The sequence below is a fragment of the Neltuma alba genome, unplaced genomic scaffold, assembly GCF_004799145.2.
Source record: "Neltuma alba isolate B1F8T4 unplaced genomic scaffold, ASM479914v2 tig00013412_pilon, whole genome shotgun sequence".
NCBI lineage: Eukaryota > Viridiplantae > Streptophyta > Magnoliopsida > Fabales > Fabaceae > Neltuma > Neltuma alba.
Window position 1 is genome coordinate 35,986 of NW_021637666.1, and position 14,495 is coordinate 50,480.

General features: G+C 36.6%; 1 protein-coding gene across 2 annotated transcripts; it reads left to right on the top strand.

The window, feature by feature from the left end:
• Positions 1–9,226: 9,226 nt before the first annotated feature.
• On the top strand, positions 9,227–12,553 carry LOC114737152 (zinc finger protein GAI-ASSOCIATED FACTOR 1). Of its 2 annotated transcripts, XM_028925059.1 has the most exons (4): positions 9,227–9,684; positions 10,557–10,953; positions 11,225–11,436; positions 11,518–12,553. In XM_028925059.1, exons 1-4 carry the CDS (start codon positions 9,486–9,488, stop codon positions 12,192–12,194), a joined length of 1,485 nt encoding a protein of 494 aa, XP_028780892.1. In that variant the 5' UTR covers positions 9,227–9,485; the 3' UTR covers positions 12,195–12,553. The 2 variants fall into 2 exon arrangements, with proteins under 2 accessions (XP_028780892.1, XP_028780891.1); XM_028925058.1 differs by having other exon boundaries at positions 9,228–9,684; positions 11,225–12,553.
• The last annotated feature ends 1,942 nt before the right edge of the window (positions 12,554–14,495 follow it).

Sequence of the window (14,495 nt, forward strand, 5' to 3'; positions counted from 1 at the left end):
ACGGGGAAATTGTTTTAAAATGGTCATAATAAGAAATTTGAATTTGATGCCCATGAAACATAAAGGACTTGCGGAAATCAAAATCATAGACCTGATCATTATATTTGAACATTTTTATCACTTTTTTAATTTATTTATGGGCACTTGTGATTCTTTTGGGTCGAATAATTCTGGGTACTAGACCAATGATCGCTTAAAACAACAGAATTCAAACGGGGGAAAATTTGAGATGAAGCAAGAGGCGATCCCTCATGTTCCCGCTCTTTTGCTCTTTTGCATGATGGGCTCCACCAGGCAATTTCGTGCGGGGCCCATGTCCTGCACTCACTGACCATCACGGGTCCATTTTCAACGTCTCTTTCGGCTCTCTCCTCTCGCGCTCTCTCTCGTGCTGCATCCATCTCCCATTTCCTGAGGATAGGATTCAAATTTTTCATTTTCAAAGTGTAATACGTCGTCATTAGTCTCATAGTCTAATCATATAAAATTTTTTATGCTGGTCAAAAATATAAATTTTTTTTATAAATATAAAGTTGCGAGTTCATTTTTACTTATAATCTTGTATTATTGTTATATGTCTTTTTAGAAAAAATCTTGATGCGTAAGTTATATACTTATATATTTTAATGTCGATGCTTTATAATTTGAGATTTGGCATGAAGTTGAAGGATGATATTGTTTAGAACTCCTCGCTCACTGTTCATAAACCCTTTTTTTTTCCCCTACAGTTTTTCAAATCATGAAGGACTAAGCTTACAAAAAGGATCGCCCTACGTAATAATAATTCCCCTATCTAAATCTGTGATTCCTCTTTGGCAGCACTGTACCTTGGAGGACCCACTATTTTAAAACATTTTTCAAAGAAACAGTGTTTATAAACAAGGGGGAAAAAGAAGAAGAAACTATTTAATTACAAGCATATTTAAACAAGGGACCTGTTCATGGATTAACGAAAATGTGTAAAAGCTCTATTTGTCTCTGTCATTCTATGAGTATCTTTCTTTTTGCGTATAGCATCGCCACTACCTTTCACAGCATCCACTAATTCAGAACTTAATTTGAAAGCCATGAGAAGAAATTCTCCACGTTGAGGGGTCTAATAATTTTACAGCTCAGGATATCATGGATGGATTAATCGGGAGGGGTTTATTAGACTGATCTGGTTTACGAACAACCAAACAGAAGGGGATAGTTGTATGGAAACGAAACCAAGTGATTGTGCAAATAAAGCGAGCAATAATTGTGAGTATAAATGATGAATGATATAAAGAGGAAATAACTTTAGAAGTGAGTGATATGTATGGTCCCGAATCATTCATTCATTCTATGGGGAGGAGACAGGAGAATCTAGGGGACGTGTCTAAAGACTAAAAAGTATATCTCCTTTACTTATTTATTCATTCTTTTTCAGTTAATAATTAGAGGATCGAGCAAGGACGACGCAGGAAATAATTAAAAGATTTAATCTTCCTGAAGATCTTGAAATGGCCGGGAAGGAACAAAAAGGAGCGAGGGAGAGGACGAGAGGCTTAAGCTTTAACCCATGGATCATTATGATGATGGCTGGTCCATGGCATACTGGGAGGTTCTTTTTATCATTATTTACCAGACCCAACATAGAAAAGAACCCGAAATCCCTATGAGGATCTAACCCTGTCATTTTAGTTCGAAAAGACCAAAACATGATATGCACCGAAAAAAGGAATAATAACAAAATTATGTAAATTTTTTACAAAAGTAGGGGAAAAGCTTCGATGTAAAGCGATGGGCATTTTCCAGTGATGATGAGGCGGAGCTAATAAAGCGTCACGAGGCAGCCAGTTCTTATCACTTCCAACCACGTTACGTTCGTTCTTTATCAATCATCCGTCCAGATCAAATTAATTAAAATTTCTTTCATTATTTACCCTTTACTACTTACTTAACATCTATTTGATGGTATAAATTATACTCCTCCGGTCCTAATTATAAGACCCAATTGACTTATTTGAGGAGATTAAGGAAGTAAGTTAAGTTGGTTATTTATAATAAATAAGTGTTGTCATTCCTAAAATATCCTTGCTAATTAAGTATATTGGCTAAAACTATCATTATTAGAAGGATTATCTTGGAAAAAAATGTATAAATATAAGAGACAAAATGGATTGGGTCTTATAATTAGGACCAAATAAAAAGTCAAATTGGGTCTTATAATAAGGACCGGAGGAGTACTATAAAATGGGTCTTATATACAGAGTAGGATGCAACTGCACTGCTTGCTTCTTATTTGTAAGTAGTACAATTTTTTGTGTTTCACATTGTAAATTGTTAAGAAAATAGAAAACTGAAACATGAAAAATAATCTCAAAAGAAGCATACATTTCTTTTCTTCTGTAATTTATGGTCGATATTCAGCATATTTTTTACGAAACCACCTCCTCCTTTTCTTTTATGGGTGAATTTCCAGCTAATCTGTCACGTAGATAAAGTGTTTGATGTAATATAATAGATTGTATCAGAAGGGAAAGGGGGGAATAATGAAGAAAAGGCTGTAAGCCATTGTATGGTGAATGATGCCACATGCCTTTCCCTTTCTTTGGATGCATTATATGTATGTAAGTTCTTCTTTTCCGTAACATTTTCTTTTGTATTTGATTTTCCGCCATTAGTAAAGTTAATTTCCTTCCACACAGGCCTCGATGGCAATGCAAGCATGAATGTTTGTTTTCGTTCATGAAATAATGGGATAAACATTATACTACCTCTGGTCCTAATTATAAGAGTCAGTTGACTAATTTGAAGAGATTAAGGAAGTAGGTTGAGTTAGTTATTTGTCCTAAATAGGTGTTGTCTTTCCTAAAATATCTTTGCTAATCAAGTGTATTGACTGGAACTCTTATTATTATAAGGGCTGCTTTAGAAAAATATATATAAATATGAGAGATAGAGTGGATTGGGGTCTTATATTTAGAACCAAAATAAAAGTCAAACAGGGTCTTATATTAAGGATCGGAGGTAGTAATTGATAACCTACCTAACGCATGCTTATGCGTAATTCCTAAATTAAGCATGTTAAAATTTGTTAAGTCAGGCTTTCATTTCTAATAAAGATGTAAAGAACACGACCGCCTTTGCATATAAGCCACGTCCTAAATGGAGGACAAGTCGAAAGGAGGAGAGAGATGAGAGAGAGAGAGGGATGATGGTACAGGGTAGTGGCTTTACACATGAAAAAAGTTGCCGTGCATGCTTAAAAGAGAAACAGCCAGTTTGCCACTATGTCCACCACACACAGTGCTATATAGCCCCACGAGGTCCCACTCATGCAACTTCCTAGTTCCTCATCAGTGTATTAAAATCTCCATCACACTTACCTTTTCCTTAAAATGATTGATACAGGATCTTTCCTCCTTAACACTATGTCTGCCATGAATCCCTTTTTTTAAAAAAAAATTTATTAAGTAATTTACAGATGGGACAATCATCAGAAAATTAAAAGAAAAATGCAACAAAATAAATAAATTTTCATCAATCTGGTTTGAGATTGCCTTCGCACATATATACAGCTTACAATTTAATTACGAACAATAAGAGGCCAAATCAGCATGGACAGAAAGGGGGAAGGAGTTTATTGATTTAAGCGGATAAGATGGCAATATTGCTAAAATCAGCCAAGTTTATCTGATAATCAAAATTTTGTTACCTAACAGGAGAGAGAAAACAGGCAAATGTACTAGTGGACCTTAGGAAAGACGCAAGCTCCTGCAAGGGCGAGAGAGAGAGTGGAAGAAACAAAAACAAGTAGTGAGGTTTTGTGGATTATTAGGGTATGTATGAGTACAAATCGGGTGCCCTTTTTTTTGTATCATTCCCTGAACTCAGTGAATAAGAAGTTTCCTTTTGGTCGTTTTTCAAATGTGTATCATTTTTCCGAAGTTGGACTCCATGTCTGCTTCTTCACCATACGTCAAATAACCATCGATGATAACAACGTAATCATTCCAAAATAATGACAAAACATGCTCGCGACGACACCCTACAGATGTGCCGTTGCTCGTTTCGCTCTCCCTGTGTGTGCATGTGTGTGTCGATATATATATATAGAGAGAGAGAGAGAGTACTTTTAGGGCTTTAGCTATTTCTCATCATTCCATTGTCTCCTTCCCATTAACCTGTATATTTCTCCTGCTTTTACCCACAGCTTATGGATTGTCATGTAGCAGATATGATACATGTGGCAAAATACTTCTCCAGTCCTTAATATATGACCTGATTCTTGAGTTGGTCTTGGTCCTAAATATAAGGTTCATTCATCATATTTATCAATTTTCTTTAAATTACCCCTATGGTACTCCCTCAACTGTAATAAGTAGAAGAGGAAGAGGGGGTATTAAAAAAGATGATTATAGTGTTTTAGGAAAAATATGTCACTTTTTTATAATTTACTAACTTACCTAACTTCCTTAATCTAATCAAATTAGTTAAATGGGTCTTACATTAAGGACCGGAGGAGTAGTTTATTTTGAGAATTATGTGAAAGTGATATATATATATATATATTCACACTCCATTCACTCTTTATTATAATTTTTAAATAATTAATTCAATAATAATAAAAAATTACTTAAAAATAATAAATAGATTAGAAATATACTTTTATTTTTAAATATTTTTTATAAAAAATAAGAAAATGAATGAAAGAGAATGTGTGAAAAATATGAAAATTATAAAAGATAATGTTAGGAAAAACATTAAATATTAAAATCAAATTAAATTCAAATTTATAAATTAACTAGATCACCTTTTTTTTTTAAATATGAAGTTTTATAAATAAGGGCCTGGGTAATACATATTGTATGGAAACGACAATAACGTCGGCTTACAGCCTGACAGGCAGATTCAGTGGACGACGTTGCATTTTAAAAATCATTTTTATTTTTGTGGGCATCGAAGCCCGAGAAGTGTGGGGACCAACGCTAACCCAAGTGGTCGATCGATACTCTCGACGACGGGAGAGGAAGGAAGGAAGGAAGGAAAAAAACTTAATTTTAAGTGAAATGAATAGGGACCGATCGATTAAATTATGTTTTGTCAACTCCATCGCCTCAATTAATCAATGACTCGGTGGAAAAACAATATCCCTCGCCTTTTCATTGATTGATAGAGATAAAATTTCACACGATCCACCGTCCATGTCCGTGTTAAATCATATATTTCGATTTACTAACAAAATCGAGACAATAACAATAATAATAAGTAAGAATTATTTAACCAATTTAAGTAGCTCAAAAAAATTAGTTAGGTTATTTGTAATAAATAAATATTATCTTTTTGAAAATATCTTTACTAATCATATGTATTAGCTAGAACTATTATTTGGTAAAATTTTTAATATCTGTAACTACTACAAAAACTATCTTAAAAAAATAAATAAGAAAAAAATTCAATTAATATCTTATATTTAAAATTAAATAAAATACCAAATTAGTTTTCACATTAAAATCTACCAGTTAACATCGCTGAATGGCAAAAAGCGCGAGGTTTGCGTTGATGAACGGGAACCGTCCGATATTTTCCAAGTGGAGCGAGAGGAACCGTCGAAATGCAAGCCTGAACAGTCATGGGAAAATATGTGTGCCTATTCAGTACTATATTCGTCATCATTAGATAGTTGTATGTGAACCAAAAAGGTGCAATCATGGTTGTTAAGACCATGCTTTAAAGTTAAGAAACCAATGTTACTTAATTGGTGTCTCATTCATTCGTTTGTTCGCTGTTTATATTTTTTTTTAAAGGAAAAACAACATATCTGCACATGTATTAATCCCCATGCATTTGCCGTACGTCAAAGTTTAAAACCTAAGATTACGAGCGCAGAGCATCCACTTTCTTAGTTTTTTTTTTGGTCAGAAAACTTTCTTGGTTATTATCACCGCCCAGTAGCTAGCCGTGGGCCACGGCAGGCACACGTACATAAATGAATATATATACACGCACATTTGAATTTAAATATATATATTTATATATAACTAGTTGCTATTAAATTGGTACATTGGATGAGGAGATAAGGTAGTATACGCCTGTAAGTCGCATATACACAAGTCAGTCAGCATCAAGTACAGTGTGGATTCGTTTTCTATCTAATGGTGGACCCGTGCATTATCTACAGAAGGGTATCTTTCAGTTTGAATCATTAAAACACTGGATTATTGATCGGGTCACAATGAAGATATTAAGCTCAGCTCTGTTCTCAGTAATAACATGCAGAAATAAGTCGTACGCGTATTTCCTATATTATAAGTATATGGTCCTTTTTATTTTTATTTTATTCATTTGGATATTATATGTGCGTTGAATAATTCGTTAGTTGTCAATCAGGACACGCAAAATACAAAAAAGGAACGTAACGAACACGAGGGGAGTACGTTGAATAATACAGTCCCTGTTCATTCTTTTTATCTTTTTTTCCTCCCCCCTTCTTGTATGATATTTTGAACATTAGCCTTAAGGCGTGCGTACATATAAAAGCAATGGGCTCTTATATGATATGCCGTCACCACGTTAAGCCACACCACCCGCCAATGTGGCATGAAGAACTGCCCTCTTTTGCAATTTCTAGCACATAAATCCTCTTTTAAATATTAAACGTATGCATATTTTTCAACGGAAATTTAAACACTATTGATTACTATATTATGAGTGATCATTAGCTGTTTTTTATTAGATTGATAATTTATATTGATTGGCCCAATTGTATTTAGTAATGAACTAATTAAACTCCCCTGAATGCCCTTTTTAAACAAAAAGACATTGTAATTTAATTTCGTCTAGTTTCATGCAAGATTTGAAAACGCCAATTACAATAACCTGAACACTTGGGATAAATTAACTAACTGTCGTGAATAAAGTCTTTTTTTTCCTTCTCCTTTTTGCTCTGCGAAGCCGATGTTTTTTTTTAAATAATTAATTAATAATGGAATAGTACTCCTCCGGTCCTAATTATAAGACCCAATTGACTTATTTGAAGAGATTAAGGAAGTAAGTTAAGTTGGTTATTTATAATAAATAAGTATTGTTATTCCTAAAATATCCTTGCTAATTAAGTATATTGGCTAAAACTATCATTATTAGAAGGATTATCTTGGAAAAAAATGCATAAATATAAGAGAGAAAATGGATTGGGTCTTATAATTAGGATCAAATAAAAAGTCAAATTGGGTCTTATAATAAGGACCGGAGGAGTATATATTTAAGGCGGATATATTCCCTTTAGGCTTTAGGTTACGTGTGTGCTAAACAGTTCGTTGGAGTATAAAGTTTGTATAGTATATGTTTTTATTTATGTCACTTTCTCAGTCAAGCAAGTCTCTCTGGAAGCAGAACCGATTATTAATATCACCCAACAGGAAACTGAGATTAAAAAAAAATTATTGTATAGTAATTTCATAGCTGAACAGCACAAAAAGTTGAATAAGATCGAACACGAGAAAATTTGCTATCGAACAATGGAAAAAATTAAGCAACTCTTTTTATTGATCCTACGGCCGGGCTCATCACTCAATAATTGTATTATATAGTTTGTGAGCCGTATTTCGCCTGTTAAGTGCGTAGTTTCTGTTTCATAACGAAACTGACATGAAATATACTATTATTAAATAATGTGTAATTGCCGTCATAATTGAAGTACTCATTAGTCTATTATTATTGCATGTTGAAAAATGAACTCGAATTGACACGCGTGACCCACACTTAATCATCAAACCAATATCAACGTCAAATATCAAAACTATGAGCTCATATTATTCACAAATTATAAATAATATAATTTATTTCAGATCCTATAGGTCCAATCATATAATAATACTGCCCCAAGTTCCGTGAGAAATCCGATCGAAATCTCTGGCCTGCAATCTTCGAAAATAAAATAACGCCACCTGAAACGGCAAGCTAACCTCATTTATATTCTAGGCATGGTTTGGGTCTATATATCACTCTCAATAATGATAATATTATCTTGTTTTATATTTTAATCTGGTGCATAACCAATTTTAAATGCGAAGGGGGAGAAAAATAAATACTCCTCTAGTTCTATTTATAAGGCAGAGAGAGAAGATATTTTTGGTCATATTTATTGTGCACTGAGAGAAATTTTCTGTATGGATGTATAATTTTATCCCTCATTTATTATTGTGTTGACTTTGTTTATATGAGGCACAATATATAATAAATAAGAAAAAAGTTAGAAAATCATTAAATTTTAATTAATAATTAATAAAAAAAAATTATCTTTGTAAAACATACTGAAAATGTCTTATAAATAGAATTAAATAAGTTAGAGAGGAGGCCGCTTACGACACGCCACTGTTATTTGCTCATTATGCTCCCAGTTACGCGAAAATGACGAAAGAGCCCTGCTTTGAATATGTTATATCAAAATTGGCCCTCAGTGGTGTCGCCGCACGTGAATAGAAGAATTTTTGGATTATCTATCGGGGAATCCACCCGCTATTATTGAACCATTTTCGAGAAGGATTTGGATCAGAGCTCGCTCGCCTATCATGGGGGAGGCTGGTTTAGTAATTACATGCTGAAGGCGGCAGGCTCAGTGGCAGTATTGTGATTTTGAAAACAAGCAGTGGCAACTCCGGAGCGAGATTATTCCATTTAAAATATCATCAGAAACAGCCAAAATCATAAATTAAACTCTTGCGGACAGACCCGTTGTAATACCCATACTGCCCTCCTGATTCTCCCCGCTTTCAATTAATCCGCACCTCAATAAATAAACCAGTCAATAAAATATACATTTGATTTTTAAATTTAATAATTATTAAGGGTATTTGAAAAAAATTCTTTGTATTTTTAAAAGTGTTATTTAAAAAATACTTTATAAATTTAAACGAACTGAAGTGAGTTCTTTGATTTAGATAGAGTGTTCCATTCACAGTTATGGAAATCAGAAAAGTTTTTTGCCACCGAAAGTCAGATAAGTGATGACTGTTGTCTGTTGTCTTGACCTCCGTCCTGAACTTTTTCTAGAAATATTTAAGAACATAAATTGGCATTTTGATCAGTATTTAATGCCACACTGAGTGAGTTAATAATGGAAATAGAGAGGAGGGTAATTAATGGGCAAGTATTTAATATAATTGAAGGCCAGGGGCATAAATAATATAGGCACAAGCAACAGTGGCTTCAAGAAATAGAATATATATTAAATCCAAAGCCTGGTTTCTTGTATTCTTCTGCCAGCAACAAACCTGGTCTCCCCACACCATAAATGGAGGAGAGTTTCCTGGTTTTTGTCTTCCTCTAGTTACTCATATCCCTTCCTTTCTGTTTCGACCTCACCACCTTCTTCCCCTGAGATTTTCTGAGGAAAATCTTCCTCCAGGGAGAAGCAAGAAAAGGAGAAAAATCATTGTAGCTTGGAGAGAGAGAGAGAACGATTTCAATTCATAGATAATAGATTCGCGTCCCTTATCTCTTTGCCTGCCTTCAATTCAATGTCGAACAACACAAGCGGCGACAGTGGAAGCTTCTCGACAGAGAACGCCGGAGACGGTGTCGGAAAACGGCAGTCGGAGCTACTCGGTCAGTTTCACAGTCCAAATTCTCTTACTTCAACGACAACTAATAGCAATGGTTCCAACACACCTCCCCCTCCACCTCCTAAGAAGAAGAGAAACCTGCCAGGAAATCCAGGTATTTTAATTTTCACACCCAACTCATGACTTCAACTTTTCTTCCCTTGAAGAATATTGATTATTATTATAATTTGTTTGTGTTTTTTCTGGCCCCGTTAATACTGAGCGTTATGTTTGCAAGTTTTCGGAAGGTTTTATAAAGTTCCTGGCCTGCAAATGCAAAATTGAAGTAACTGAGTAAAATATCGTATATTAATTGAAGTGGGAAACTGGGTGAATGGCGATCGAGTGGTCGGTACGTAATGAAGTTTGCAGAAGCAGCTCAATTATTGTCTGCGATTACCAATTTACAATCGTCGCTCTTCCCTGTTGACCTGTCTTGACTCCTCTCTCCTCCTGTTTATTTTCTTTTTGGTTTCACGTGCTACTGTACCTTCTATGAAATGCCTCTGATCTTCACAGTTCACCCCCTTTCTCTCTCTCTCTCTCTCTCTCTCATTCACACTGGCACACGCTTACACTCACAGACACCTCCCTAGACCCACACTTGCGAGAGAGAAAGAGGGATTTTCTGGGTTTTATTATATTTAATTAGTACATTCGGTTTATCCATGCGTGAAGCGAACAAAAGAATCATATATTACAATTTTCTTTGTTTTTACATATACCCCTATCTTCACAAAAGACAGGGATCTTGTTTCTCATCTCACTTTTTCAAAATTCGGTCATTTTCGGTTTTAAAATGACGACACTCACATTTGTAACGTAACGTGATGGTTTTTTCTTGTCAGTTAGCCTATTATGATATTTCGTTCAAACCCTTTGAAAAATTGTTGCCTTCGGTGCCGTGCAATGCCAATATATACATATAAATATTGCATCAATTTAACTAATGAATCTGTCATTTTTGTATGTATACGATAATGGCAGATCCGAGCGCTGAGGTGATAGCTCTATCGCCAACCACCCTAATGGCCACAAACCGATTCATCTGTGAGATTTGCAACAAAGGGTTTCAGAGGGATCAAAACCTGCAATTGCACCGGCGAGGCCATAACCTGCCATGGAAGCTCAAGCAAAGAACCACCACGGAAGTTCGAAAGAGGGTCTACGTTTGTCCTGAAACATCGTGTGTACACCACAACCCAGCCCGAGCACTTGGTGACCTCACTGGCATTAAGAAGCACTTCTGCAGAAAGCATGGAGAGAAGAAGTGGAAGTGTGACAAATGCTCAAAGAAATACGCCGTTCAATCTGACTGGAAAGCCCACTCTAAGATCTGTGGAACCAAGGAATACAAATGTGACTGCGGCACTATCTTTTCGAGGTTCATATTTTGAGACAATTCATTCACTTGCTTGCTAGATTCTTCCACTGAGGCATTGACCATTCGCGCTCTAGTCCTTTTCTAGTTAATTTTTCCATATAAACTATGCTAATTAATATATATAGCTAGTAGATTCAATCTAGCTATAATCTACCGCGATTATTAGACTTAATATGGGACTATTATATTGTACCTAGATGTACGCCTTTTCGGTTTTTTTATTTTATTTCCATCTCATAATTATCTGACGGCAAACTTCATTTATGTGCAGGAGAGATAGTTTCATCACCCATAGAGCTTTCTGTGACGCACTAGCTGAGGAGAATAACAAAGCCAGCGAAAGACAAGCAATGCAAGGAATGAGCCCGAGCTTTCGGCCGGCGGGGCATCAAATTCAGAACCTGGTTTCTTCATTACCAGTCAATAATACCAATAACATCCCGAACCCACAAGCCGGGAAGATTATGGACAACAACAATAACAATAAGCATCCAATGTCGTCACTGTTTCAGGAGCTCATGCCAATGCCTGCAAATAAACCATTAAACCATAATATGAATGCAGGAAACCTATTCACGAGAAGCCTCTCTTCTAGTTCCTCGACACCTCCTCTTCAACTCAATTCAAATTCACCCAACGTCGTCTTTGAAGAAAATGGGCACCACCAACTACCGCTACCGGCAGCAGCTGCTCCCTCGCATCTCATGTCTGCGACGGCGCTGCTGCAGAAAGCCGCCCAAATGGGTGCAACTGTGAGCAGCTCGTCGTCCATGGCGGAAAAGGGCTTCGTGACGAGCATGGCGCCTCCGTCATATGGTCCCAACGGGCTTTCCTTCATGAACCACTATATGCAGAATGGGCAAGAGGATCATATCTCCGGTCAGTATTTAAATGCGAACGGGAGCCTGGGAATGAACGGTGTGGATATGTTTAACGCTATCTTGGACCAAAGCAAAGCTTTCTCGAAGATCATAGAGGAAAATAACCGGAGCAATAATGGAGTTTTGCATGGTGGGGCAAGTGGTGGGGCTATTAACATGGATGCAACTAAGGGAAGTGGGGATGTGCTGACTCTGGACTTCATGGGAATAGGAGGAGGAGGAGGTTCACATGCAAGTTTCTACGGAAACCAACACCAACAGCGAGAGAAGGGTGCAATTACAGGAGATGAGATCTGGAGAAGTTGGTCCATGAAGAATGCCGGATTTGAGTCATTCTCAGCAACAAGCAGCATCAACTGAAGAAGGCCATTAGGGTTAATTAATGCTCAACAATAACTCCTTTCTGGGGCGTGACATCTGTCAGCTCTCAGTTTGATTGCTTATTTAATTTTTCTTAATTTCATCCTTTTTTTTCCTAAGAAAATGTTTCTTCTCACCCATAGTCATAGTGTATAAATCATGGAACAAATATCTAGAGTGGCTTGCGAAAGAGCAGGTCGATCGATCATATTGGTTCATTTTGCCATGAGATGCCCTAGGGTAGAATCTGCCATAAATTAGTGTTCGATATTTGTGCTGAATTGATGGTCAAGTAGTACTTGTTCAATGCGGACGCTATATATATAGAATATATATTTGATTTCATAACGTTTCAATAATGCTTCTCTTTTTGGATGTTATGTGCACCATATACACATGCAGTGTCTAAAAGCTGAGCCCATCAAGATCATCCACATGCATATATATATATATGCATATATATATAACCTCTCCTATATGTATATGATTTCCCCCACTACATGGCATGTAACACGACTCACAATTAACGTCCCCACGCCTAAAAGGCTCTACTGACCACCCAATGAGGTCGCAACGTAGGGACAAGAAGAGGATATCGTACAACTTTTTCCAGTTTGCCCCCAGCACGATACACGACACATGTCATTGGGCAAGCCAGCTTCATGCCTTCAGTTTTACTTTTTCGTTCCGAATAATGTTCGTCGCAGAGAAAATAACTACGAGTCCATTAGGGTGGTCTCCAGCAAGGGGCAACTCGGGCGACGACTGACTTTTCGGTGAAATTACCGGTTTTCTTGTCACTCATAAGAGGAGAATGAAGGGCTGACGTCATGCATGCTCTTTATTTATTTATTTATTTATTTTTCCCTTTAGCTCCTGCCTTGCCTTTGATGACGACTGGTTGGGCTGTCAAAAGTCAAAACTTGAGGTAGTCTTTGGTCAGAGCAGACTCTGTTTGTATTACCAAACACTATCCTTTGTTCCTCAGGTCTCAGACCAATTCTGCAGCGCGTCTCCGAGTCAGTGGACGTCGAGACCGTGGCGGGAATCTGAGTAGACTTTCAGGATCTCCTAGTAATTACGTTGTGGAGGGCATGTATGGCATTCTTGCTATTTTTCCTATAATGCCCTGGAATGCTATGGTCCTAGTCAGACAATTATGACATGAATCCGGGCTACTTAGTTACTAAGTATTGGTGTAACCATCCTCCTTTTCTCATCACTTTTTTTTATGGGAATATAAAGTTAATTTTTCTATAAATTGTCATTCTGCCTAAACAAAAAAAAAAAAAAAAACTCTTTGCGCCTTTTAAAACTTGTTAGCATTTTTGACTCATTTCTGGGCTTAAAGCTTGTGAGCTAATATATACTATTTGGACACCGGAGGTCCACGAAGGAGACTGAAGCTATGGGCCGGCCCAATATTCTCAGCAACACGAGAAACAAATTTGTGTTGAGCTACTGGATATATTTTTCCTAATTCTCATCATCTTGCAGATGAACGCAAAAATCATGCGACACAAAAACGAAAAAGAAAACACTACAAACGAATATTGTTAAACTAGAATTGACTGTACATGCCATTTGCCCGACTCGCTGGCTTCACAGGTACGAACCCAGATGAACACCGATGGCTTCGATCTTGCATTGGGCATAGCATATGGATATGGTGCCTAATTACATTCAGCCAATTGATACTATTTTGTTCCGGCGAGATGTGTCAACCTGCATACAACTTCCTGGTGATGGTTCGTAAGACAAAACATATTATCTTACCAGATGTTCTGTCAAGATAAACAACTTCCCATCACACAGAGGTGGGCCTGAATGATGCAGCAGCCAGATAAAAGGGTCAAAACCAAGACAGAATTATAAGGGAGGAATTAAGAGTAAGATGCAGACATACCTATGCGATATTCCTAGCAAAAAAATCACAAACGTACCTGTACTGACCAGTCTAAGTAATCCATGTTCATCTTTCATTTTCTCATTGGCTGTCTCTAAAAACCCCTCTTTATATGATGGCTCATCATCATTGACCTCTCTGTAATAATATTTCCAAGCTTTAATATCACTGTTCAGCCTAGTTTCAGGTTCTTGCAGACACTAACCATTTTCCCCCCATAAGACTGAAGAAGTCTCTCCTGAAGGGGCAACATATTGACCTCAAAACGATAAGAGGGAGCCGTCAAGATTAAGTTGCTGTGGCTCTGACCACCGTGAGGAACTTATAGCTTTTCTACTAGAGTTATTTTAGCAACATTTTAATTCAGTACTCCTGTGATAACAAGTCATGGGGTA

Bases quoted from the DNA above. Each gene is read 5' to 3' on its own strand.
- LOC114737152 (XM_028925058.1), top strand. From the start codon at position 9,486: ATGTCGAACAACACAAGCGGCGACAGTGGAAGCTTCTCGACAGAGAAC. The intron at 9,685-10,556 runs GTATTTTAATTT...CGATAATGGCAG, and splicing joins AAACCTGCCAGGAAATCCAG to ATCCGAGCGCTGAGGTGATA. The intron at 10,954-11,224 runs GTTCATATTTTG...ATTTATGTGCAG, and splicing joins TGCGGCACTATCTTTTCGAG to GAGAGATAGTTTCATCACCC.